General features: G+C 30.5%; 2 protein-coding genes across 3 annotated transcripts; one reads left to right on the plus strand and one right to left on the minus strand.

Moving 5' to 3' along the window:
* Positions 1-467: 467 nt before the first annotated feature.
* Positions 468-21391, minus strand: LOC129913826 (heparin sulfate O-sulfotransferase). Its single transcript, XM_055992708.1, has 8 exons — positions 21231-21391; positions 12426-12901; positions 12113-12321; positions 4350-4435; positions 4149-4287; positions 3989-4086; positions 1296-1418; positions 468-1229 (listed from the first exon to the last, which is right to left on the minus strand). The coding sequence occupies exons 2-8, from the start codon at positions 12559-12561 to the stop codon at positions 983-985; spliced, it is 1038 nt and encodes a 345-aa protein (XP_055848683.1). The 5' UTR covers positions 12562-12901; positions 21231-21391; the 3' UTR covers positions 468-982.
* Positions 18270-26199, plus strand: LOC129913824 (probable RNA polymerase II nuclear localization protein SLC7A6OS). Of its 2 annotated transcripts, XM_055992706.1 has the most exons (4): positions 18270-18709; positions 18771-19186; positions 25653-25831; positions 25887-26199. In XM_055992706.1, exons 1-4 carry the CDS (start codon positions 18518-18520, stop codon positions 26138-26140), a joined length of 1041 nt encoding a protein of 346 aa, XP_055848681.1. In that variant the 5' UTR covers positions 18270-18517; the 3' UTR covers positions 26141-26199. The 2 variants fall into 2 exon arrangements, with proteins under 2 accessions (XP_055848681.1, XP_055848682.1); XM_055992707.1 differs by lacking the exons at positions 25653-25831; positions 25887-26199 and adding an exon at positions 19236-19849 and having other exon boundaries at positions 18271-18709.
* The last annotated feature ends 1098 nt before the right edge of the window (positions 26200-27297 follow it).

The following is a 27297-nucleotide window of genomic DNA, read 5'->3' on the forward strand; positions in this document are numbered from 1 at the left end:
CGATTCCGTACGAATCATACTTCCAGGTGTATTTCCGACAGGTGAAATCTCTCTGATTCGAATGAAAATGGATAAACTTCCTCTCCAACGGATACCTCGCTAGGGCCAGGTATAATAGTACCCAGAAACAGAATAGCATAATTTAACACTGGAACGGCTGGAACACGATTACTAGGGTAGATATGGCCAAACATGCATTATTGCTGTCTGCAATTTTAAATTCTACATTTCATTAGTTCATTCAGGAACAAAAATTTCTTTACAAAATTATTATTTGTTTAAAAAACTTTCAATATATTTCTCTTATGTTATGATATTAACTGATACATTAAATACAAACAAATAAAAAAATGTATATACAAAAATAGATCGTTGGTTTATTTGAAATTACATAAAGATTAATACTAAAACTAGAAATTAAAAAAAAAAAAAACAAAAGATAAACAGATAAACAAAAGAATTAGCTAAATTTGTGACAACAAAATATCTGTCTTTTCTTAAATATTATTAGTTTAATTTAATTCATAGAGAATTGACTACACTACAGGTTGTTATTTACAATTATTGTTTTATAAATTTATTTATTATATATATAAAGTTATAAGTACATGTCAAGCACTCGGGATATTTGTCATTATTCTTGTATTCTTTTTTTTTTTTCTTCTTTTGTTTGTAAATTTTGTCTTTATCTTGGAAATGGAATTCAGTAAGAGTGTTGTTTGGGGAAGAAGTCTTTTGATTTACGTTTACATAAATAACGAAATAATAATAAATTATATTAAAAAAAAAAAAACAACATAATATTATGTGATGTTGTACATGTAAATATAATTTTAAATTAAATACCAATTAGAAATTTATAAACAAAAAAATAAAATACGACACCACACGGACGGACAAAAAAGGATACTTTTACAAATATTCGTCAATCAGCAATGAAAAAAAAAAAAAAAAAAATTAACAAAGCATTTTCAGACTTATTCTACTTTGGTCGAATCTTTTCATACATAAACTTTTGCAAGCGATTATTTTTATCTGGAATTGTTAGTTTCTTTTTATTGAATTGGAATTGTGCTAGAGCAAACTCGTACAGATCGTTTTCCATTTGCCAAATTTTCGAGTTCATTATTGCGGCAACGGTTTCTTCGCTGGGAGCAATTTTCCAAGAAGTTTGTCTAAGATGTGATTTGTTTGAATGCTGGTAGTGCTCGCGAAAACCTTTGAATATTCTAAATTAAAAAGAAAATCAGTTTTTTTTTTTTTAATTATAAGGCAAAATAATTTTATATAATTACCTAGGAAGGGAGCGCTCAAGAAGATCTACAAAGTCTTCCATTTGTTCTGTGACACCAACAAGAAAATATTCATTGACTAAGTTACGTTTAGCCTGATTTAGAGCCCATTCACTGCCAGGTTCCCTGTAATAGATATTTATTGTGAAATAATAGAGAGACATTGCGAGAACAATGTGTTTCTGCCTATTTGGACACAAACGATTTTTCTTAATTTTTTTTTTTCTAAACATCTTCAAAGATCTTAGGGCCTCGTCACACAGAGCTTTTTTAATACAAAGTTAAGATTTTCATACTTTTTCAACCAATGAACATTGATATTAGGATAATATTACCAAAAAGTAAGCAAGTCTGAAAGTGGTGTACAATGAATGAATGCTTATAGACTAAAAAGTTTTGTAAATATTTTTGTTTGGACATTCTATAATTATCTCGTGTTACTACTATTTTATGCAATATTTTAGTTCTTATTTCACTTGATCAATAAAACATTCACGAGGAATTCAATTAACTTACCATTGCATATAATAGGTTTTTGGTGATTTTGATAATATGCGACGGTATATTAAAAAGGACCATAACTATCGTTAGGGTTGTTTGATTGGGTCAATTTTGATGTCTTTGCATTTGTCTCTAATTGAATATCTAAACACTCCACAAATATAAAAAATTAAACTTTAAAGCATGGTACGTATCCTATGCCTTGGCAGGATATCGCTAGGCAAATCATGTGCAAACTGTTTATATTATACCTTTAGGAAAATATAACAATCAACTGATATAACGATGAGGGTAGGTCGACGGGATCTTCTACTATTATAAAAAATAAAGTTTTCCAACCTCGAGCGACCATTTTGAATAGAGATAAAAAAACTATTTTTTTTATAATTTGCGCCCACTAAAAGGGTTTTGGTTACACTAAACATTTATTAAAAAAGTACGAGACAAGCCTTAGGAAAAGAGGGAAGGATTAAAAAGCAGATGCCGTCAAATTGCTTTTGCAGTTTTGAACTTTAAATCGGAATCCACGTTCTTGTAATACGACTAAAGAAAGAATTTCTGTACCTGACATTACGTCTGACATTTGGCTCAAGTATGAACTGATGGGCATTCCTTCAAGTACGAGTATTAAGGTTGAATTGTTTAAGGGAAGGAATGCAGCTAGCTAAATACATATTACATTAGAACCTTAAAAAAAATATAATATAAAATAAGGAATCTAGCTGGAAAAAATTAATACCTCCTGTTAGATAGACTTTTTTTTCTAAATAGTTTTAACTTAATGAATGTGAATAGATAAAATTCTAAAAGAGATCTTTAATTTCTGCAAAAGGTGGGTCAAAATAGTGAAGAAAAAATGCATTTTTATGGTATTTGAACTTATGTTTCCATAAACATATTTTATGATTTACTGATTTCAATTTGATCTGTTTCGAAATAATAAGAAAGGTAGGCCTAAAAACTCCTGGTACAAGCAAATGCAAAAACACCAGCATTCAGTTGGCCTTAGAAATGGAACAATACAAAACCGGGAGGCTTGCCGCCGATTTCTGAGGTCAACCCGGCGAACCCCACAAGCGGATCACTAGTGTGAAGCAGTAACGTGGGATCCCCTCGACATCGAGATCATAACAGCGCCGAGAAAAAGGAAGAAGAAGAAGAATTTGATCTGTTTCACAATCATAAAAAATGGCATCATCTTTAAAAATTTATCTGCAGATAATACAAAAAAGTAATTCCTTTTTGTGTAATGCAAACTTGAAACATAAGGGCCTATTAAAAACATCTGTTTTTGTATTACCCTTGATTTTTTCTAGTAAATACTGCTCTAAATTTCTTCATTTCCCTATTTCTGGCCTCTTGCATTTGCTTCCATTTAGCATTGAACTTCTCAAATTGATGTTCCGACAGAAAAACATCATCATCATTAGTAATGCCTCATTAGATGAAAATTCCAGTGGTTCAGTGATTCCAGGGAATCAGAATTTAATCTTTCATACATTTTGATCCTTTACTCGAAGAAATTTTCGATAAATCCTCGGAAAAAATCGGAATATGCTTTTCCAATTTTGCGAAGAGCGAAATTGGATAGGTGCAATTAAGAGGCTTTTAACCTTCCGTTTCTTATATTTTTACCGCAATTTCAATTTTTAAAAATTTTCTACTCTTGTTTCACCATCTACTGTTTTTGTTAATTCAGAAACCACATAATCTTGGTCAAGCAAGATGAAATTCATGTTTAAGAAGTGGTCGAATTTATTTTTTGTTCCTTTAATTTTTTGGGGCTAGTGTATTTTTTTGTTGAAGTTCCACCTCCGAAGGACAAACGAATATGAAATACTGAGTGTACTTTCATTAGCGAAATAATTTAGTGCATTAGAAGTTTCAGGGAGCAGACTGTTAAAAAAAAATGAGGGAGAGAGTCGGTGACAAAACTGAGCCCTGCCCCTGGTTCACAAATGTGTTTATTTTATGGGTTTCAGACTTCAATCCATCCAATACAACTTGAAAAAACTTCTGCCGCCAGTATTCAGTTCGAGTTTGGCCAAAATACAGAGCTAATCTGACTAAAAAAAAAAACATAAACATGCCAAAACACTTTCGACAAGGACGGTACTCCTTACAAATGTTACTATAAGCATTAATTTCTGTAAACTTTTATCTTAATTAGATAGAACCAAATCAAAATATCTTACCAACATTCGGCGGCATGACCACAAAAGAAAGGAATCTGCAGCCACATATTCTTCGGATCACAGTCAGGTTGTTTGGATTCGACACATTTGTCAAATGTCTAAAATAAAAAATTACATCTTAAAAACCCTAAAGCTAATAAGGTTATATTATTATACTCACCATTTTATTGCCAGCCTTTTTACGGACTAAATTCGGTCGATAATTGTCCCCGTATCGCAAAAAATAATAATATGAAACTAATCTATCTAAAGGCTTACGAACTATATTTATGTAAATTGGTTTATGTGCTATTTGGAATCTGTAAGAATAAAACAACTTATAACCAATATAATACAGAGATAAAAAATTAAGTAAATATACTTGGAGAAGTCAAGGAAAGCCATATGACCATGATAAAGTGCCGGTTTCATTTCTCGCCACTGTGTAACGTTTCTCACAAATGTTACCTACAAAAATGAAAGATAAGAAACATTTAATTTGATCTTCTTCGTTGGCTATAGGTCTGATTTGAATGTATAGTTTATCTATTTCTCTGTCAACGCGTCGAAGAAGATTGTAATCACAATCGAAACGTCGCGACGTTTTCTTCAGGACTCTTAAAAAAATATTTCTAAAAATTTCGTATAGCCTGTCATAGATCGGATATTAATAACGGACATTCACAAAAAACTGCTCGAGCTTTACATTGTATAGACGAAGAACATTGACCAGGTTATAACAATGTAGATATTTTACAGACAGAAAAGCATTATAATAAAGAATGGTATTAGAAATGCAACATATTTTAGACACAAAGAATACTGTTAATAGATCAGATTGTGAAGGGCTAAGCAGTATTTATAGTCACTTGGTTAATAGGATTTTTTAAGTTTAATTAAAGCTGCGTTCCTTTGGAAATATTTATCTACTACTTAGTACTTAAAGCTGCTTTGAACTAGTTTTTCAATATAGCAAAAGTAGTTCAAAGTAGGGCAATTCCATTATCGCAGGTGCAACATTTATACTCTTTCGTAGCTTATTTACAAACAAATACAAAGATATTTTGATTAAACTATAACTTGAAAGGGTAAATTTAAACCTGTTTATTGTTGATTTAGCTATAAAATTTAAATTAAATAAGTAAATCGTCACTAGGAAGAGTTCAAAGTGCGATCGCGGGTGCAACAAAATCAGTCCTACCTTTTTAGATCTAAGGCCCAATTTATTCACTTTCCATTATATTTAAAGACTCCATTAAAAATTATAAAACTGTCAAATCGCATACAAATTTAAAAATTTCCCTTTTATAATGGAGATTTTAAATTTAATGGAGAATGAATAAATTGGGCCTAAGTACAAAAACATAAAAGGCTGTAAATTTTCAAACACTTTTGATCTTTTACTTACATTATATCGAATGACCTTTTATCAATAATCTTAAAACATAGAAAATAAATAAGAAAAAAAGTACAATGAAAACAATACAAAGAGGAGTTTAAATTCGAAGCTTTCGCGGGTGCAACACGTTTGCAATGCAACTGAAAATAAGTAACGGTAAGGAATATACCAACAAAATACTATTTTCTTGTATACAAATAAATACCTACCATGTGTCACAACATTTCTAACAATTAAGTTTAACCTCAATCTGTCGGTAATGGAAATTTTGAGCCTGTATTATCAGCCATTACATTAGCAGTTCGTACCGACTCTTTTGCATTAAAGCCTTCCCAAGCGAAAAAAAAAACAAATGTTTCTGTTAAATTTGGCCTCGTTTTTGCTTGTTTTTATTAAATACAGTTATATATTTTACTTGCTATTATTAGAAAAAAATAACAAATATTGAAAATTAGAAATTATGCCGAAGATCGTCTCTAGCGGAATGGCCAAGTAGTTTTAAGTAGTAAGCAGTAGATAAATGTTTCCAAAGTAACGCAGCTTTTATCATCAGATTAATTTCTTAAATTTAAATTTGATGGGAAAAAATGTTTTGAATTTTTTGTCAAATGATAAAAAAAACTTTTTTTTATTTTGAAATTTCGATGATTGAAAGCGTCTTTTTCAAGACATTTTCTTAGCCCAGTTCCATTGGAGGTGGTAGTATACAAATAGTAGATGTTTTGGTTAATCTAGCAGTGTTGCCAGAATGTTTTAGAGGCAAGGAGCCGATTTTGAAAAATCTTGGAGCCAAAAGTAGCGGCTTTCAAAAATGGTCAAAAAACACGCAAACAATTTTTTGTGTTATGAGATTTTTGATTTTTTTTTTAAATTTTCAGATAACTTTTGCTTATCAGACTTTAAGTATAATTATTTGTTTTTAATTTTGTTCATCATCCCGATTTTCACGCTCATTTACAGGGATTAAATTAAATTTGCAATACGTAAAAATGAAAAATGTATGCAAATTGGTTGTCTCTATTCACATCTTTGCTAGGGGAAACCGACGATGTTACGAATACCAGAGTTACGGGTGACAGAGTTACGAGCGTCAAAGTTACGCGAAACCGAAGTTACGAAAAACTAGAGTTACGAATTCTAAAGTTATGTTAAGCTATGACATATGATTTTTGGGTTGGCAACAATTCGCTGGCTGAGAATTATAGGGTTGTATGTCAACTCACCTTAGTTTTGAGAAAATCGATCTCAAAGTTTTTTAAGGCTGGTTTTTGGATAAAATAGTTTCATAGCAGTAAAGTATTAATGCAATCTTATAAAGGACCCTAAACAAATCAAAAAACCATGAAAAAAACATTAATTTCATCACAAAAAAGGATTCTGTGAGCATTTTTGAAAAATGACATAGAACCTGTTTATGAAAAAGTTTGTAAAAAAATTTGAAAAAGGTTCTATGTTCAACATAGAAACTTATAGTTATAAGGAGTTTACATGTAATAAATGGATTTTATATGAAAAAAAGTGACTTCATCGTGAAATAGGCTTTGATTTATTCAAGTTTTGCACAAAACAGTCAAATTCTATTTTAAATAACAGAAAAAAATACCACCATGTTATTGCATTTATAGAAATTTTACATATTTTTATTAGAAATGTTATTAATTTAAGAGGATTGGATTAGAGAAGTATAATCTTGATTCTAAGTGCTTTATTTGTCTCCATGTATAACGTAAGTAAATTTGCTTCAAGTTAAAAAAAAAGTTTTATTCGATGAAACTATTAATAGAAATAAACTAATATGTAATTGTAATGATGAATAACGAAGAGTTCACTTCGGTTAGTAGAGTAAAATCTTGACCTTTGAAAAAAAAAACACTCAATTTTTTTCCAACTAAATACAACTAAAAATTAGTTAATTTTTTGATTGATATTTTTTTTTGGGTGCCTATTAAGGTGCAGTTTCTTTATTCTAGTATATCTTGCCATCGGCTTTAGGTTTGTCCAAAGGTACTTTTTAGGTACTTTTTGAGTTTTGACTTTTTTTGTTTTGAGTTAAGGAATCTAAGTGTTTCTTTAACTTTTGGTTTATTAATAAGAACTATGAAGTTCCCAACCTCGATTATGAAAAAGAAGTTTTCAAAAAATCACTTCCAATTCTTGGCACACGAAAAATATTACTCTAACTTAATTATAATGTAAGAATATCTAGGTTAGGTAATCCGAATGAATTATTGCAAAAGTTAAGGTTGGATAGTACATATTTTGGTTTAAAGAGTACAGAACGAGATACAAAAATTCTTTGCTTTTTAGCAAATGCCCTGGAGTGAAATCCGCTAACTTGATAGTTGATAGTCAAAAACGAAGAATTATGGAGCAAAATCGTCGTTTTTGACTGTCAATTATTGACTATCAAGTTAGCCGACTCCACCCCTGTTGTTCAATACCAGCGAAACATCGAAAGATCTTTTATTTTTACGTTAGTTAAAAAAAAAGATCATTTCCATAAGATTTCATTTTGAAAAATTTGCGTAAAAAAGTTCTATGTAACTTAAATCAATGCATTTTTTTGTTTGAAAAAAATCAGTAAAAGGGTTCTATGTTGCAATTTGAATAACATAGAACCTTATTATATTAATACATTTATGTGAAATCATGAAAGTTGTATGTCTTTTTTACCTGTACCGTCGCCATTAATTTTTTTCACATTTTTTTTTAAATTTTATCTGAAAGCCGCTGAAATTACGAAAATTTTGGTGTATAAAACTCATTTTTTGTATTTTGTATGAAATACACCCTTATAATTCTCAGCCAGCGAATTGCTAGGAACGATATTTAATTATGGAAATACAAACAAGAGATTAACATTTTTCTCATTGGTCAGAACTAAATGAGTAAAGCGAAAATGGGTGTTATTTAATCTTGTAAAATTTTGATTAGATAGGTATAGATATACATACAGGGTGTCCCAAAAGTAATGGATCAAACGAAATATGCTGATAGGCCAACCTTAGGGCTCTCAGAATTTGGTAACTTGTTCATCCCAAATCCTTACGGTTTTCGATTAAATGCAGTTTTTGTGAAATTTCGAAAAATCCCGACTTTGCAACAGTATTTTGCTTCCTCCGCTCATAATTGATTTTTGTTTTTTACAATTCTTTCACTAAAACATTGCCAAATAATAAGAAATAATTATTTAATCAAAATATTTTTTATTTCATACACCACTTTGCTGCAAATTATGTAACTGTTCCATGTTTTATAAAAACTCAATTTCTTACTTTTATTTGAGAGGAACATCCCGAAAAAAAAATTGTATGGTGTGATACTGGTTTATTATTTTAAAAACTTCCCGTGTAAATGCAGTTTTCAAAAATGTATTAAAATTTCCAAAGTTAGAATTAGAACGAAAAATATTACAATTTTAATGCAAAAAAACAGGCGTTTTCAGAGCTATTTAACAAACAAAAATCGAGACTTTTATTCAAAAAGAAATAAACAAACAACAGTCGAGGAAATGTTTTTATTTTTCTTTGTAATTTTTTTCTGAAAAGGCCTGTTTTGTTGCATTTAAATTGTAATATCTTTCGTTCTAACTTCAAGTTTGCAAACTTTTATACATTTTTGAAAACTGCAATAACACGGCAAGTTTTTAAAATAATTAACCTGTTACACACCATACAAATTTTTTTCAGGGTGTTGCTCTGAAAAAAAATTAAGAAATTGAGTTTTTATAAAACATGGAACTGTTAATTAATTTGCAGCAAAATGGTGTATGAAATAAAAAATATTTTGATTAAATAATTATTTCTTATTATTTGGCAATATTTTAATGAAAGAATTGTAAAAAACAAAAATCAATTATGAGCGGAGGAAGCAAAATACTGTTGCAAAGTCGGGATTTTTCGAAATTTCACAAAAACTGCATTAAATCGAAAACCGTAAGGATTTGGGATGAACAAGTTACCAAATTCTGAGAGCCCTTAAGTTGGCCTATCAGCATATTTCGTTTGATCCATTACTTTTGGGACACCCTGTATATGGTTTTGTTTTTGTGAGAAGATCGCAAAAACGTTGAAATAGAAAAAAAAACATAAGTATACTTATGTCATAATTGAATTTAACTTCTTATTTGTCCAACTAATATAGCAAATACGTATTTTTTTTTTTTTCTATTAATTATTATAATTATTCATATCGTACTTTGTAATACCCACTTTGTTATTATTTATATTAAAATAATAACTAAACCACCCCTTTTTTTTACAAACGTTATTTTGGTGTTTTGAACTGTTGTTGCAATTGTTGCCAACCTAAAAAATCACATGTCATAGCTTAACATAACTTTAGAATTCGTAACTCTAGTTTTTCGTAACTTCGGTTTCGCGTAACTTTGACGGCCGTAACTCTGTCGCGCGTAACTCTGTTATTCGTAACTCCGTTACCATTTCCTTTGCTAGATTTTTGCTGTAAAAAGCTTTGATTTCAAAGGAGCCTTAAATAGTCATGTTCAAAATTAAAAGAGCCAAATTCCGATAAATCGGAAATCAAAATTTTAAGGAGCGAGTGAAATGTTCTAGGAGCCTGTTTGGCGATAAATATCTGGCTCTGGCAACACTGTAATCTAGTACTAATATCTACTCAGGCTCTTCTTCCCGATTAGATACGATTTGTATTGTATTCGTTGAAAGAGCGTTCCTTTGAAAATCGCAAGTAAACTAATAATAGTACTTTGCCACCTCCCAAAGGAACAGGGCTATTATTTAATTTTGAAATATCTAAATGTCAGACCTTTATATGTACAAGAAAAAACGTTCCATTTGAATATGATTATGCTTATTTATAGCATATATTAGAAAAAGTGTTAAAAAAAAAAAGATTTGGGAATAGTATTAAATCAGCGGTTCTCATTTACTTATCACTTTGATTACATGGTAAACAAAGCGTATAAGACGTTGGGTTTTTTGAAAAGAAACACTAGAAAGTTCTCGGATTCTTTTGCACTTAGATTTCTTTATATAGCCTTTTTTAGGTCAACTCTGGAGTACTGTTGCGTGGTTTAGAATCCATACTATGATTCTCATTCGTATAGGATTGAAGGAATTCAAAAAAGTTTTACTAGATACTGTTTTTATAAATTAAATTGGAAAGCCACAATATGATGAAGGAGATATTTTTCAATTATGTTGGTAAAAGATTTAATCAATAGCCACATTAGCTGTCCCTATTTACTCGAGCGAATTAACTTTTACTTCGTGTAGGTTTTTACCTCACGGAGACCTTTTCAAGGTATAATTATGGTAGAAATGAACCGATTAATCGTTGCATCAGAGAAATTAATGTAGTTATTGATCTCATAGATATTTGGATGCAATGTTCTAGAGATACGTTTAAAAAGAATCTTATGTCGATATTAATGTTATAGTTATTTGTTAAATTTATTTTCGTTTTATATTTTGATCTATTAATTGTTGATATTTATTACATATCTGTATATATGTATTTTAGGGTGGGTCAAAAAAGTGGAAATTCGTTTTTTTGATTTGGCGGAGGATCTTCTAAACGGTTAAAGCAACCAATTTGATGCCAAGGACTTTTTTGTAGAACATTTAAGCCCCTACAATATTCCATCTTACTAATTTAATAATAATGACTTTTCAGTGAATTAGAAAATTGTAAAAAAGTTTTTATATTTTTGGTAAACTATAAAAAAAGTTTAATAAGACCTTTTTTGTGGAGCAATCTGTTTCCTACAAGAATATGTCATGCGCGTTTGATTATTATAATTTTTCAATTTGTTACAAAATTAAGAACAAAAATCGAATTTTTAAAGATTTTCTCGATTTTTAAAAATTTTCTCGATTTTTGAACCTCAAATATCTACTAAACGGTTAGATAATTCTAAAAAGTGTGTTTAACCTTTTTTGTAGAGCGTTCAATTTTCTACAAGAATATGTAAAAAAATTGGCTAAAAAGCTTGATGTAAAAATGGAAAATTGAAAAGCGGAGGACCTTCCCATTAAGATAAAGAGCTCATATTTGGTGAGTATATTCTAGAGGTGTCTAGCAATCGAGTTTTCGAGGTACCAAATCAAAAAACGAATTTAGATTTTTTTTTGACCCACCCTAATGTATTTATATTTATATTTATTTTACTTTAATATTCTATATTATTATTTATAAATTAACTTAATGTAATCTAAAAGAGATATTCTCATATTGATGAAAAATAAACTAAACTAAACTAAATATTTAAGCATATAGAAAAGCAATACAAAAAAATCAAACAAGAGTAAAAATCAGGCCATTAGGATAAAAACCTTAAGATAGGTATACATTTTATATATAATAGCAATTTTTAGAAATATTTTTCTTAGTCCTGAAGAAGATTGTAACCACAATCGAAACGTCGACAGAGAAATAGATATACTATCTATTCGAATTAGAAATATAGCCTACGAAGGAGATCAAATTATTTTAATAAAGAAAGGTCACGAAATAAAGAAAAAAAAACTATACTTATGCCCGTGGTACACCTAGCGTTAAACGCACTCAACGCGAATTTAACAAATTAATTATAAAAAAACGACGCCACTATACGTATACTTTTTAATTAATTCGTTTAGCGGCTATCTCCAACTGTCTAAAACTCGTTGTTTGAATATAATTGAAAGCACCATTAATTAGAATTTAAGGTTTTAAATTTGCGTTGAATGCGTTGAGAGCTAAGTGTACGACGGGCATTAGTTTACCTGATTGGGCAATGATAAAACATGCATATTGGCCGTGACATTAATGTGCAGGACATGGAATCGATTCTTTTTGCATAGATCGTAAGCAATATTGACAAAGCTAGTCGATCCAGTTTTCGGCACACGATTATACAGAACCACCAGATTCTCGTCATAGTCGTAATCTTGATTTAAATTATTGCTAGCTAATCGAACGGCCTTTGGCGCAACTAGATCAAAAATGCAAAGCAGAACAAAATTTCATTAAATTCAATGAATAATTGAAATCGCGCGATTAGGTTTTGAATTATTTATATAAAACAATTTGTCATACCATCATGGAATGTCTCTAGCCGGACTTCGGAATACAAAAACCAATAACAGATGCAAGTTGTGACCAAAATTCCGGTGATAATAATGCAAACCAGTGGCCTTGTTGTTGATAACATTTTCAATTTTCTAAATCTCATTGGAAGTGCATTTTATCATTTATATAAAACTTTGAATTGTTTTGTTTTCGAGAATTTTGTTTGTAATAAGTTGTGCGAGAGTTGTACTTTATTTTTATTTAACTGTAATTTAGATATAAGGAGGTGGTGTTTTGTTAAACATTGCAAAAATATTTTTTAACTTTGCTTCGTAGTTTTCTGAACTGGAATTTGTCATCAGCAGGGAGAAAAATAACAAAATTTTTGTTTTCCAATCACTCAAATTTCCAACTCAAAGGTGGAATTTGACAGGTTCTTGGAATGAGTGAGAATTTCAGAATGACAACTGGAATATTTTTTGACGTTTTGAATTGTACAGCGGCTGGAAAATGAAGATGTTCAGTGAATTCTTATGGGGTTTTCGTTTGGTAAATTTATATTTTGATCCTATAAATTGATTTTTTTTTTTTCGTTACGAAAGTGCCGGGCTACACGGTGATTTTTCAATCGCCTAACCAGTCAGGTTGTAGGCAAAAAGGGTGAGGATTTTCTTCTTTTTGACGATTGTTCCTAGAAAATATAAATTGGAACGTGATTGAACAACACAACACTGTGTATGCAGGTACAAACGAATACGTTTTCAGATTGCTGTTTATGTGTATATTTGTGCCTGTGAACCAGGCAGCGATCGCAGTATTCAAATATTGATTCCACCGTTGATTTTTGTTCTTATCTAAAGATGAGCTGGACTAATAAATTAATTCACTTAAAATTACTTGCATTTGAATTAAAAACTTTTTTAATTCTTGCTTGAAACCACAAGAAACTACTATAAAAAAAAAAAAAACAGATGGATTCCACTAAAAGAGGGGTAAATCTGCCAAAAAATCCAGATCTGGAAAATTGATAAGATCAAAAAATAAATCAATTTTTTTCCAAATAAAGGCAAAAATTGTCAAAATCTGTTTTTTGTGAGATCTTAATCAAAAAATAAATTGATTTTTGTACCAAACGAAAAACCCATTATTTTATTTTCCAGAAATTATTTGGCTTTGGAAAATTTACAAATTTCAAACTTAAAATGAGATGATATTACATACCATTAAATTAACTAGTAAGTTAAATATGTATGGAAGAAAAAGAAATAACAACATGGCAAAAAGGGGGTGCATAAAGGCTTTACTATACATTAGCCACTTTTTTTTCTAGCTCAATTGGTTTGTGAAAAAGAGTACAAAAATTATTAGGGGTATTCACGATCCGAAGTAACACTAGTCTAGAGTATCATTGCAAAAGTGCAAAAGTGTAAAATCTTACAGCACTACAACAACAAAATATACGGATTAAAATTTTAGAACAGTCTTGCTCTTTAGCTATAGATACACATGCAACATAAAAATAGAATAGAGCAAAATTGTTTTTGACAGGGCAGCTAGCCGTCTCTTCGCCCATGATATTTATCTCATTTATTCTGTTTATAATGGTGTCGCCACTCATGCCCCGCTATTTTGTTTCTTTTGTTGTAAAATAATATGTGAAAATTAATAAGCCCGAACAAAACTAAGAATTAAATTATCAAAAATGGGAAAAAAAGAAAAAGAAACGGTGGAGGGACAACCCCGAAAAAAAATTAGTGAAGCTGATATAAATAGTATGGATTTCGTTCATGCTTCAATATTTACTATAGATAAGAAGAGGTGCGTTCACAATCTATTATAAAAAATAAAGTCATGTTGCAAAATTAAAATAAAAAACAACTAAAGAAAATTCAATAACTCAACATCTTATAATAGCCCATAGCCCTGTTCCTTAGGGAGGTGGCAAAGTACTACTAGTAGTTTACTAGCGATTTTCAATGTAACGCACTTTCAACGAATTCAATACAAATCGTATCTACTCGGGAAGAAGAGCATGAGTAGATGATAGTACTAGATTAACCATATTAAAACTCTTAAAAATAAAAGAAATAAGGCTTGGGTGAAGTTTAATCGATTTAGGACTGATGAAGCTTTAAAGAACTATAATGAACTAAAAAATGAATTCATAAACTACTCAAATCTTCTTTACACGAATTTTATATCAAAAACTGAAAATGAATTAAAATCTAACCCGCGTAGTTTTTGGAAATACGTAAATTGTAAGAGGAAATCCGACGGTTACCCAAGTAATATGAGCTATCTTGACTCTACAAGTCAATACCCTGAGGAAATATCCAATATGTTTAGTGAATACTTTAAATGCGCTTTTGAAAATAATTCTTCTTGTGATACAAATAATATTTTCACTATTGATGAGTTTTCACACCTTAACTCTATTGATTTTTCAATTTCTGAGACAACTATCCTTCAGTACATATCAAAGTTAGATGAATGTTTTAGTCCTGGTCCTGATGGCTTGCCTTCAACAGAATTGGTCTTAACGATCAATTTCTTATGTGGTTGGATTCATATCTCAAAAATAGATTAAATAGTGTTATTTTTAAAGGTGAACGTTCTAAATGTTTTATTGTCAACTCTGGTGTACCACAAGGTAGCCATCTTGGTCCTTTACTGTTTGTTTTATTTATTAATGATCTTCCGTCTGTCTTAAAAAACTCTATGTCTCTTATTTATGCTGATGACGTGAAAATTTTTCGAAAAATTAACTCAATATTAGACTGTGAACTTTTACAAGATGACTTGAAAAGATTTTGGGAATGGTGCAATAATAATCGTCTTTTTTTAAATGTTGAGAAGTGCAAGTCAATGTGTTTTACGCGTAAGAATAACTGGTTTGTCCATAAATATAACTTTAACTCCTCTGATTTATGTATTTTGTCTAGCTTTACCGATCTTGGAGTAGTATTAGACTCAAAGCTTTCATTTATCGATCATTTTAATTATATAATAAAAAGGGCTAATAAGACACTTGGCTTTATTAAACGTTTTACTCGTGAATTTCATGACCCTTATGTCCTTAAAACCCTCTATGTTTCGTTTGTGAGATCAATTCTTGAATATGCGTGTGTTGTATGGGCACCTTATTACGCGACTCATATCAACAGATTAGAATCCGTTCAAAGAAGGTTTATGAGATTTTGTCTACGTTTCCTTCCCTGGTCAGATAGAATTGTAATACCACCTTACTCTCATAGATTACAACTTATAAATCTGCCATCTCTTTTTGCTCATAGAGAGTATTTACAGTTCTGTTTTATCATAGGAATAATTAATGGTTCGATTTCAACACCATCGGTCCTTTCCCGATTGAATTTTACAGTAAGTCGTTATAGTGTAAGAAGACAAATGTCACTTTGTAACATCTTTAGTAGATCAAACTATGGCGCTTATAGTCCTCTCAATCTGTTAATTAATGTATTTAATAAAAACTATGTTCTTATTAATTCCTGTAATGATATTGTTAAATCACAGAGTATAAGGAATATGTTTTTCAATCAATATCGTTAAAAATTAATTTTTTATCCAATGTTAAATGTTAATCTTAAATCTGTACCGTTAGTATTTAACGAAATAAATAAAAAAAAAAAAATAACCAAAACATCTACTAGTAGTAAACTACCACTACTTGTTGTCAATAATTTTCATTTCTCAAATAGCTTCTTAATAGAACAGATTGTTTTTGTTTAACTGCGAATAAACCATTATATAATTCTTTTACCTTAATTGTTTTATTTAACCAAGAGAAGTTACAAAAATTTCATCGACTATTCTGTCAAAGTCAAAATAAAAAAAAATAAAAATTAATTTAAAATAAAAAAAAATCAACTGAAAATAATTTTAAAGCAAGAAATAAATGAATTAAAAGTGAAAAAACCCTCAACACTGCTCTTGGAGTCAAGAAAAATGCACAGGACAGTAAAAAGTAAGTGACAAATGAGTGAAATGTCTCCAATTTTTCGCTAGAGCTTCGTACTGAAAAACGAAAAGCAAAACGAAATTTTTCGTTCAAGATTTCGTTAACGAAATTTTGTATGGAAAATTTCGTTTCGCATCCCCAAGTAACAATTTAGCTTTCATAAGGGTCAATGCAAGCTATTTTTTGACTTGTTTAAGAAGAAGGACATGTCTTATGCAAATCATTTTGGCGCACATTACCGAATTTCCCCAAGACCTTCCTCCACAGGCAATCCACAAGCTAATAGCTTGTGACGAACAGCGTAAAACGACCTTATGCAGGCCTTTTTACAAAACAATGAAACATTTTAGGGAAACTATAGCTTCGCTAAGGAAACTATCATTTGCATTGGATGTTATAATAAGGCCTTATGGAGGTTGTTATAAGATGTTGAATTTATGAATAAAAAAAAAAGATTTTATTGATTTTTTTTTTCTTTTAATTTTTTTTCTATTTTGTTTTTTCTTCTTTTTTGGCCATGTCAATGCTCTTCCTGTCGTTCTGAAATGGGAAGAATTTTATTTTAATTGAAAAAGAACACATTTTTTTTTATTTCACAAATGGCCCCGCCAGGAATCGATCCCACGTACCTCTGCATACCAAGCCAGCACCTTACCATTAGACCATATTCGAATATTAAAGATGAGTGGCAAAAAGGGAGCTAATTGAAACCTCACATAAAATGCCATGTTTTTTCTAAAGTGTTACAAACATTGCATATCTGCAGGACAAAAGCTTTGCATACTTATTGGTGAAAAACATTGCATACTTGAGAGATGAAAACATTGCATACTTACAAGAACCTCGTGGAACAGGTCTTATCAAAGCCTTCTGTCACTTGAAAATAGAAGGCTTCTTTAGAACGGTTCAAACAGGTCTTATAAAGGTCTTCTTTAACTTCTATTTACAAGGCTTCTTCTAAACACTTCCAGATAGCCTTAAGGAGACCTCCTTTTTTTCCAAAATGGATGATTTGCGTAAGTAAGCCTTAAACTAAACTTATACAAACTATAGCTTGCCAAATCGAAGAAAATGGACCTTACGCAAGTAAAATTGTTACTTGGGTCAGCAGCGTACTAGGCTTAAGATCGCTATTTTTAATTTTTTCAGTGTGATTCCTCTGAATTTTGTACTGGGAAAGTTATCAGCATGGAACAAGCACTTTAGGACTTTCGCCAAACGATGCTATTGACGTTGCTGCTGCTTGTATATTCTGTGTTGAACGATACAAATACATTTTTGGCAGGATGAAAATTTTAGCCAAGGTGAAACCCAAATTTTAACGCAATTCACACCATTGTATATATATTTCTATAGTACTATCATGAAGTCGAATTTAGTATTAGTTCAAGTCACCACTATTTTGAGGTGGCGCTCAGTGTATGTATTTCATACAAATTCTGCTTTTTTAAGCTACCACCAGAGTTCCTGAGATCGTTTCATTTCATGATATTACTATGGAAATATCCCTACTAACAATTTTACTTCTATAATGCTTTACAGAAGCAACAATTGCATCTGTAAAGCTTTATAGAACCAAAATTGTTTGTCGGGATATATACAATAGCCCTGTTCCTTTGGGAGGTGGCAAAGTACTACTAGTAGTTTACTAGCGATTTTCAATGGAACGCACTTTCAACGAATTTAATACAAATCGTATCTACTCGGGAAGACGAGCATGAGTAGATGATAGTACTAGATTAACCAAAACATCTACTAGTAGTAAACTACCACCTCCAATGGAACAGGGCTAATGATTCACACATGGTCTTAATTTGTTTGCACCTTTATCTAGTATAGTGCATACCATGCCTAATGTCTACGAAAATATCCCTCCATTTGCGAACACTACTCTCTTCTCTCAGCCAGTAAAAAAATTTCTTCATCAAACTCGCAAAGTCGATGGTGAAGAAAAACTTATCACTTTTTTGTATACAGCGAAAATAAAAAGTCACTCAACCAAGCCGCATGCTGCATTTTAATAAAAAAAATCTAAAACTCTAATTTAAACAATCAATTTTCCATCTACTAATCATCAAAATCCATTAAACAGCAATCCACTTGCAAATATTTCATCACACCACATAAATAAAACAACAAAAAAATGCCTGCAGTCGTTCGTGTTAAACGTCGTATCGACGAAGAACCTCTCGGAGCCTTTGTCTTAAATGGCAAAAAACGTCGCCTCGACGATAATCATACCACACTCGGAGACACAGAACAATTGGATCTCTTTGCGACGAATAAAGATGAAATTTCCACAATTCTCAAATTTGCTGGAACCGTACAATCACAAGTAAGATCTTTTTTTACTTTATAAAATTACCTTATTCACTCTCAAATTTCAACGACAAAAGGACGAAAAAGTCACAACACAAATTGCCCGTCTCACCAAAGACGAAGCCATAGAACTCGCCAAGAAGCACCGCCAACAACCCGTCAATGTGACAGAGCGTGGTCGTCAGGAAATGCGCGCCCAAAGCAATGAGAACCGCTTCAAGGTTGTCAATTGTTTCCGCGCCATCGACACAGATGCCTCCGATGCTGCTCCCAAAGAAATCACAATTGTTGACATTGAGAAACAGCCATTGCCAATGGTTACAGAAAACGAGGCAGCCAACATAGCCACAACCAGTTCAAATGGAAGACAAAATGAGTCAAGGACCGTGGAGACATTCACTCCAACAGATGGCGATGGCTATGTCTATGACTTGTATCTGCCAGAGAACGAACAACAGGCCGACGATGTCGACTACACGGACAACTATCTAAGGTTGGTTTTTCAAGTCGATCAGATATATTTCACCAGTCGGTTCATTTAGGTTGTATTATCCATTTAACTACTATCGCTAATAGATAAATTACACACACTAGACTACTCTACTTCAGTACTCTCTAAACTCCATTTAAAAAATCCGTCGAAACTTAAAACAAAAAAACAAAACAGAAATGAACTGAAAAAAAAAAATCCTATCTTACAACAACTTTGTCGCTGTGGGCGGACTGTTTTTTCTATTTATATAGATTTAGGCATAATTCGTCTGATTCTTTTTGTTTTTAGTTTAATTAATTGTTTTAAACTTTTTTCTACTGATGGAACTTAATGTTTAAGTTTTTTTTTTTTTTTTTATAAAATTATTTGTTAGATCTAAGTTGATTTTTTGTAAAAGAATGAAAATCAAATTCGTATTTGTGTTCGTCGTGTTCGTCTCTGGGTAACTACTAACTAACTATCGCTAGCCAAAAAAAGCAAAACACTTTTAAAGGATCCTTCCAGAGAGCAGCACAGAAAATTAAGTAAAAGAAAATTTCATAATAAGAAATAATTCTTGGTTTAAATCAAAATTTGATCAAAGAAACCACAAGTACTTAAAAAGAAATTAAAGAAAAAATAAAATAAATGAAAAAAAAAATTATAAAAAATTAAGATGAAAGAAAGATGATGTTTTGTTTCATTTAAAAGAAGCCTTGAGAATTGAGATTGAATAAAAAAAGGGTGGAAAATGGAAAATGGTTTGTATCTTATTTTGGTTACCAAGTTTAATTTCTTATTTTTTTTTTTAAATGTTTAATTTGTGTTATAATTTCGAATTTTTAATTCTATTTCATACAATTTACATTTCTAATTATTAGAATGTACTACTTTGCTTTTTAGATTTTGAGTTGAAAATGTATGCCGGTGAAAATTAAAATACATGATGACTTTTTTTTAGGGTGACCAGCGCCTTAAGGCGACGTTACAATCAATTGTGGATTTGGACCAAAACTCTACTCTTAGCCAGCTGCTTCTAGTTTTGCACGTCGAGTTGATTGAGATCCTCTTTCATTTTCATGTGCCACCTTAGACTAGATCTTCCTCTACTGCGCCGTCTCATGGGTTAAAGTTTAGGCTCCTATTACGGTTGTCAAATATCAACATGATACCTATTTGATATTTTTATCAACAATATGAATGAATCGGTAGTACCGTGATCGACTATCAAAATTTTTGATTGATCTATTAATTGTGAATAGTTCTTTTGATAAACTCGGTATTATGGATATAAATTTTCCATTAATTTCAAATTTCTTCCCGATAGATTTTTTAAATATAATTTTTTTTACTAAATAAGGCGTTGTTGGATATTTTGAGTCAAATAAAATAGGTTTTGTGAAAAAATTGTATTGCAAAAAAAGGTTTATTTTCAAGTGTCCGTGAAAATTGTCTACTATAGAATTATTTTTTAAAGGTTCCGAAAATGATGAGGAAATTTGATTTGAGGAACTCATTATAAGAAGAAAAATACACGATGCTTAAAATCCATTCGACCTACTAGAAAAAATATGTGAGTGGTTTTTCATTCATGCTCATAGCTCCACAAGTCTGGTTAGTTGATTTCTGTTGCTAACTATTCTAGCCCTTAATCAAGTAAATATTTGTTTACAAATAAAACAAATCTAATTAAATAAAATTAAATCTTAAGTTTACCAACTTTAGAGTCGACTTCAGCTCAAATGTAGAACCAAAAGTTGAAGAATTTGTTTTATTCACAAATTTGTTTCTTAACTCCCTTGTTTCAAACCTTTAGTTGTCCTACCTACAGTTTTAGAAATATCCCTGAGATATTTGTGACAATTATTTAAAATACTGTCAGTTTTGAATGATTCTTAGATTAATTTTGAAGGAAACAAAACAAAATTAGCGACAATGCACTAAGAAAACGCTTAAAAACAGCAAAAGAACTCAAAGTAAATCATTGTTCTGAATGTTTTGTAAGAAGGAAAAATGCATTTTTTCAAACAGATTTTTTATTTTTTTTAAGTTATTCAACACTCACTTTGTCACTTTGTTTACTTATTTTGTTATGAAAAATTTCTGGCTATGTAGCTTCGCTTGTCTTCTTATCCTGCCTTCAATCAAAAAGGTTGGTGTGTAGCTAATTTTCCAAAAGGTTTTTATAAGAATTTCCTTCATCTTCTTAAAAATATTTGAGTCAAACAAAATTGACACAAAAATAAAATTAATATAAATGACATTTTGAAATAAATTCTCAAGTTTGCTCGGCAAACTTCTAATATTTCCGGGAGTTGAGAAAATCTAAAGTTGATAAACTCTAGATTTAATATTTGACATTTGAAAACTTCAACTTTCAGTGAATAAAACCAAATTCTCAAGTTGAAACTAATGGCGTTTTTAATTGGCAATCCGGAATTGTTCTTCGATTCGGAATTCCAATTGAACAGTTTTTTTTTATTCCGAAGAATCTGAAGTTTGGTGTGAATGTATTGTTTGAGTTTAACATGTTTCACATATATGTGTATTCGCGCCAAATTTCATTTGTATTTGTGCTGCAAACATTTTGTACTGCTGACATTTAAATCTATGAATGTGTGAGTGATTCTGCTTCTGATTCTGTTCTTAAAACCAGAAGAGAAATTCTCTTTTTTTCAGAATCAGAACTGTCAGTTTTGCCCAATTGAACGCATTCAGATTGCTTTTTTTTGCTTCCAGATTGCCAATTAAAAACGCCATAAAAATCCTAAAGTTATATTCAACTTCGACTGAATAAAATCGCCTTAAATGACTTACATTTTTTTGGAATAACAAACCGCAAGTTGAAAAACCAAGGCCAACAATGACGAAATAAATTATAATGTGAAATGAAACGTCAAAACAAAAATAGCGCCTATTCACAATTCTATTTTGATCAGTGTTTACAATAAAGAAAAAATTATCAATTGACAACTGTAATACCAAATTTTGTATCAATTGATAAGTTTATCGTCTATCTATTAATTGATATTTGACAACCGTAATAGTATTGAAATATTAATTCCGTACCGCAGGTACAATCCAAAATAAAAGTATCTTTATTTTAAAGAATAAATATTTAACAAGCTTTATTTAGATAAAAATAATTTATGAATGAAAACGATAACAAAACAAACTTGATTTATAAATCAATAAGTAAATTAATCTAAAGTATAACAACAAGTAAATAAGTGTAAAGTAATATGTATTGAACGTAACTATTAGTTTCCAACACTCCTCCTCGTTCAATTAATATTACATTTGTTTCTTAAATAATTGTGTTTAGTTACTGGCAAGGGTTTTGTTAAAAGATCTGCTACCATATCTTCTGTTGAACAATATTCACAAATAATAATTTTATTTCTAACTAAATCTCGAATTGTTTTATATTTTGTGTCTATGTGTTTAGTTCTGTATGAAAATTTATGGTCTCGAACTAATTCTATGCAACTTTGATTATCTTCGTAAATCAGTGTAGGTTCTTGAATTGGTTCATACATTTCTTGTCTAATCCATTTCGCTTCTTTTGCAGCTTCTGATATTGCAATAAATTCAGCTTCGCATGTGGAAGATGCTACTAAGTTTTGTTTATTACATGTCCAGCTTATCGTCCCGCCATTTAAGAAAAATATTCTTCCATTATTTGATTTTCTTTCAGTTTTGTCATCTGCCCAAGTCGCATCAGCATAACCATAAAACGATTGGTTTTCTGCATCCAGCTTACTCACCAGTAATTTCATGTAACTTGTCGCTTTCAAGTACTTTACTACACGCTTGAGTTGATTCCAATCTTGAGTTGTTGGATTTGAAACTTTCTGTGCCAATATACAAATACTTGCTGATATGTCCGGTCTGGTATTTATTGATAAGTATAATAATCTTCCAATTAAACGTCTATATTGAGTATTATCTTCAAATGTATCATTAGATTCTATTTTGAAATAGTTTGTATCCATTGGTGTTCTGGCCGGTTTTGCATCTTTCATTCCAAAGTCTGTAGCTATTTTCTTTATGTAATTAGACTGACATAATGAAAAATTTCCACTTGAGTCTTTTGAAATTTCCATTCCTAGGTAATGTTTAATAGGCCCCAAATTTTGAAATATGGAATGGCATTAAACCAGGTATTGATAGTTTTCAAATTTTTGGTTCTAAATGCTATGTTCATGTACCAGATGTCAAAAGACGAAAATTAGACAATAAAAGTAGCGAAGCGATATTTTTAGGCTATGATGATAGAACGAAAGCTTATAGAAAGAGGGCTTTGCTTTAAATAAACCATATCTCTACCATTTCACTAGGTTTAAGATCAAGATCAGGAAAAATAATTAAAATAATTTACTCTATAACATTATGGTTATTTGTAGAAATTAATCATTAATATTTTTTTGTTTGTTTGTGGAGTTTGCAAATTAATCGGTGATTGGAATAAATTAATAAACACTTTAAAAAAATTAAATATTGCATCCAAAAACGAATAAATTCTCCAAAAACGAGACCTATTTAGCTATCGTTTATTTATAGGCTATTGATTATGTCGAAAAAAAAACAGGGTAATAAGGAACTAAGACGTTCACGGGTTTTTATTGCAGGAATCGTTCAATGGGTTATAAAAGAAGATAAAACCGCGGAGTGCTATTAAATGAGAGGGTGGAAACTGAAGATAGGGGTGCAAAAGCCCCTTTTTTGGTTTTTTCAATATATCTCGTAAACCAAGCAAAATTTTGATATATTGCACATAAAACTTTTCGTACAGAATTAAATTTTCTATTGGAATAATGTTTTTTAAAAATTGAAAAAAAATATTTCCATACCAAAATAGTGGAAACAATCATAAAATTTTTCTAAAAAAAATACTTAAAATAAAAAAAAATTATTAAAAAACAACGGCAACACTTACAGTTTTGATTGATACTTTTTTCAAAAGCTAGAATTATAAACTTAATATTAATTTTAAAATGAAGTTATTTTAATCAATTGTTTTTGAAATACCCGATTTCAAAGTCAAAACCTGTGAAAAAAAGTTTAAAAAGCACATTGAGTACAATTTTCACAAAGACTGTGGACTTCAATACGAAATTGATTGACAAAGTAAACTGCCTTAATTGATTTCTTATCAAATCATGAAAATCATAATGTTCCTATGCCTTCTACTTTTTGAGAAAATTGAAAAATAGACAAAATACTTTCTTTATCGGAATCACTCGTTTAATTCAAAAACAATTGATTAAAATAGCTTCATTTTAAAATTAATATTAAGTTTATAATTCTAGCTTTTGAAAAAAGTATCAATCAAAACTGTAAGTGTTGCCGTTGTTTTTTAATAATTTTTTTTTATTTTAAGTATTTTTTTTAGAAAATTGCCCCTCCCGCCAAAAAGGGGGGACATTGACCCCCCCCCTCCCATAGTAAACAATGATTGTATTTAACCCCTCTACAGAATCTCATTATCAGTTCTTGGTGCTTAAGTTATCGTACTTTCCCCTCAAATGTTTCTGTTTTACTTGAGTTAAACTAAAAATGCGAAAAAAAAGCTAGATTAAAATGGCCATACTTCGGTTAATTTTCAATGAAAAAATTTAGTGAGTACAGCATTTTGAAGGAAATTTAATCTTCTTTTTTTCTTTCTAGCAACGTTTATGTCTATCTCAACCCAAAAAAAAATGTTCAAGTAAAAAAGCAAAAAAACTCAAAAAATCGATTTTTTTGATATTTTTTTTATGATTGTTTCGACTATTTTGGTATGGAAATATTTTTTTTCAATTTTTAAAAAACATTATTCCAATAGAAAATTTAATTCTTTACGAAAAGTTTTATGTGCAATATATCAAAATTTTGCTTGGTTTACGAGATATATTGAAAAAACCAAAAAAGGGGCTTTTGCACCCCTATCTTCAGTTTCCACCCTCTCATTTAATAGCACTCCGCGGTTTTATCTTCTTTTATAACCCATTGAACGATTCCTGCAATAAAAACCCGTGAACGTCTTAGTTCCTTTCTAAACTACATAATCAATAGCCTATTATTGATGATTATTGAGAAAATAAAAAAAAAAACAATTTCAATTTCTGGAATCGAACCTCGGACACTCGAGTAAGAGGCAACTACTAAATCACCTAGACTAACACGACTTCTAAGGATACGAAAACTTTTATTTATATAAACTATTTAGGAAATATTGAATCAGAATTGATTTAAAATAGCTTTAAAGATTCTCAAACTGTAAAACGATTATCATCGATTCGATTATCGTTTTTAAAATTACGTAATGACCCCCCTGATAAGTAACTGAAATTTTCTGAAGTGATTGCAAGACTCGAATTTTTGATTCTTTTAAATAGCTATAAAAATTGTTGTTGAGCAATCTATGACGAATTCCACGGTAAATCGATTGTCATGAATCTGCAAATGCAATAACAATTTAAGTCTTATTTATTTTCATTCACAGTATTCGTGCATTTGAAGATCTTGTTTATGAAGATTGTTACAACAACGATGAAGAAGGCGAAGAGTCCGAAGACTCAAATGAAGAAAACTACTTCGGCAACGATTACCCCGAGGAGGAGGACGAGGACGATACAATTGATTTCCGAGATATGCGAAGAGCTATTGAATCTGTGAACATCGGTATGTTGCGAAATAATATTGGAAATAAAAATAATCAAAGAATTTGGATTTACAGGTTCGAGTGATGAAGGTGAATTGTCAAGTGACGAAGAGAATGAATATCATCCAGCGCGGAGTGGTTTTATCTTTACCGTTGATGCTGACGATGAAGACTTTGAAGATGATGTTGATTTCCGTGATGTGGATCGCTATGGAACTGCATATGCGAAATATAAGAAAAGAATTTTAGAACAAATGAGAAATGGTTCTGATAATGATATTGATGAATCTGGCCAGTATGATGATGATGAAAACACTGATTCTGATTAAGTTAAGAATTTTCGAATAAAGTTGCTTTGTTATTTGAATTTATTAAAAAAAAATGTTGTTTTCATATTTTTAATTAGATGGAACGCGATGTTTTACTTAAATGTAGGGGGAATATTAGATAAAGTTAGACCTATAATAATCAAGGTCGATTAAAAATTCTTAGATTTTGAGATCTATTAAGTCCATGTTTGATCGCGCAAAGTTTTACTTTCACACCTCCAATTTTATTTTCCCGATGTCAAATTTTGATTTTTAAAATAACCAATTTGTCCCTATTTCACTCCCCCAAAGTGAAAAGACCAACTCCCAACTATAAAGAACAAGGCTTGTTTCTAAAGTTTTCATATCTTGAAATATAACCATTCGGAAGTGTTTTAATTTTGTTGAAGATTTGTTTTTGAACATTTGTTAGAAAATTCAAGATTTCCTTAGCAAGCTGCACAATAGCCTAATTTTGTTATAATTTTGTCTATAGACAAAAACTAAAGAACTTAATACAAATTTCCAATGAAAAGAATTTAATGACGTTATATCAAAAACAAGTTAAGGACAACCGGTTAATTAGTTTTCGAGATATTTTGGGCACACATTTAGAATGTGTTCTCACGCAAGGGTTTTTTTTCTTCAGAGTCAGCTTTCATTACTTAACCATAATAAATTCTAGGTGGTTTAACCGAACCACTTGTTTGGACATTTAGAAAATGTCTAAATGCTTTCTATTCAAAACTGTAAAGAAATCTAAAATGGGTACACATTTGACGAATCTAGATTTTTTTCAATGAGTGAAGGTCCAAAAAACCTATTTTGCCACTAACTCCAGATTTTGGGGGTGTTACGGAGTTTTTAAACAACGTTTCGTAATCAGTGCAACTAGCTCTACAAAACGTGATAGGTCTTCGCCCGTATATTTTGAGAATAACACAGTAATATTAATGATAAATAAAAAGTAATGGTTTGTTGTTCTTTACATCATAAAATGTTTACTCTGCTAAGTACTGACAAAAACACCGCTTATGTATTCTGTGCAGTTGATTAAAGGAAAACTGTAAGACACTTACTTCTCTTTTTGTTCATACGAACCTGCAAAAAAATGACCTAATTATGCATATTAAAACTTTTAAATTTAAGTTTTCATACAAAGTCACTGTGGCGTATAC

Source organism: Episyrphus balteatus, chromosome 3 (assembly GCF_945859705.1).
Source record: "Episyrphus balteatus chromosome 3, idEpiBalt1.1, whole genome shotgun sequence".
NCBI lineage: Eukaryota > Metazoa > Arthropoda > Insecta > Diptera > Syrphidae > Episyrphus > Episyrphus balteatus.

Bases quoted from the DNA above. Each gene is read 5' to 3' on its own strand.
- LOC129913824 (XM_055992706.1), top strand. From the start codon at position 18,518: ATGCCTGCAGTCGTTCGTGTTAAACGTCGTATCGACGAAGAACCTCTC. The intron at 19,187-25,652 runs GTTGGTTTTTCA...TTTCATTCACAG, and splicing joins TACACGGACAACTATCTAAG to TATTCGTGCATTTGAAGATC. The intron at 25,832-25,886 runs GTATGTTGCGAA...TTGGATTTACAG, and splicing joins TATTGAATCTGTGAACATCG to GTTCGAGTGATGAAGGTGAA.
- LOC129913826 (XM_055992708.1), bottom strand. From the start codon at position 12,561: ATGAGATTTAGAAAATTGAAAATGTTATCAACAACAAGGCCACTGGTT. The intron at 4,288-4,349 runs GTATATTTACTT...TTATTCTTACAG, and splicing joins GCTTTCCTTGACTTCTCCAA to ATTCCAAATAGCACATAAAC. The intron at 1,230-1,295 runs GTAATTATATAA...TTTTTAATTTAG, and splicing joins CTTGAGCGCTCCCTTCCTAG to AATATTCAAAGGTTTTCGCG.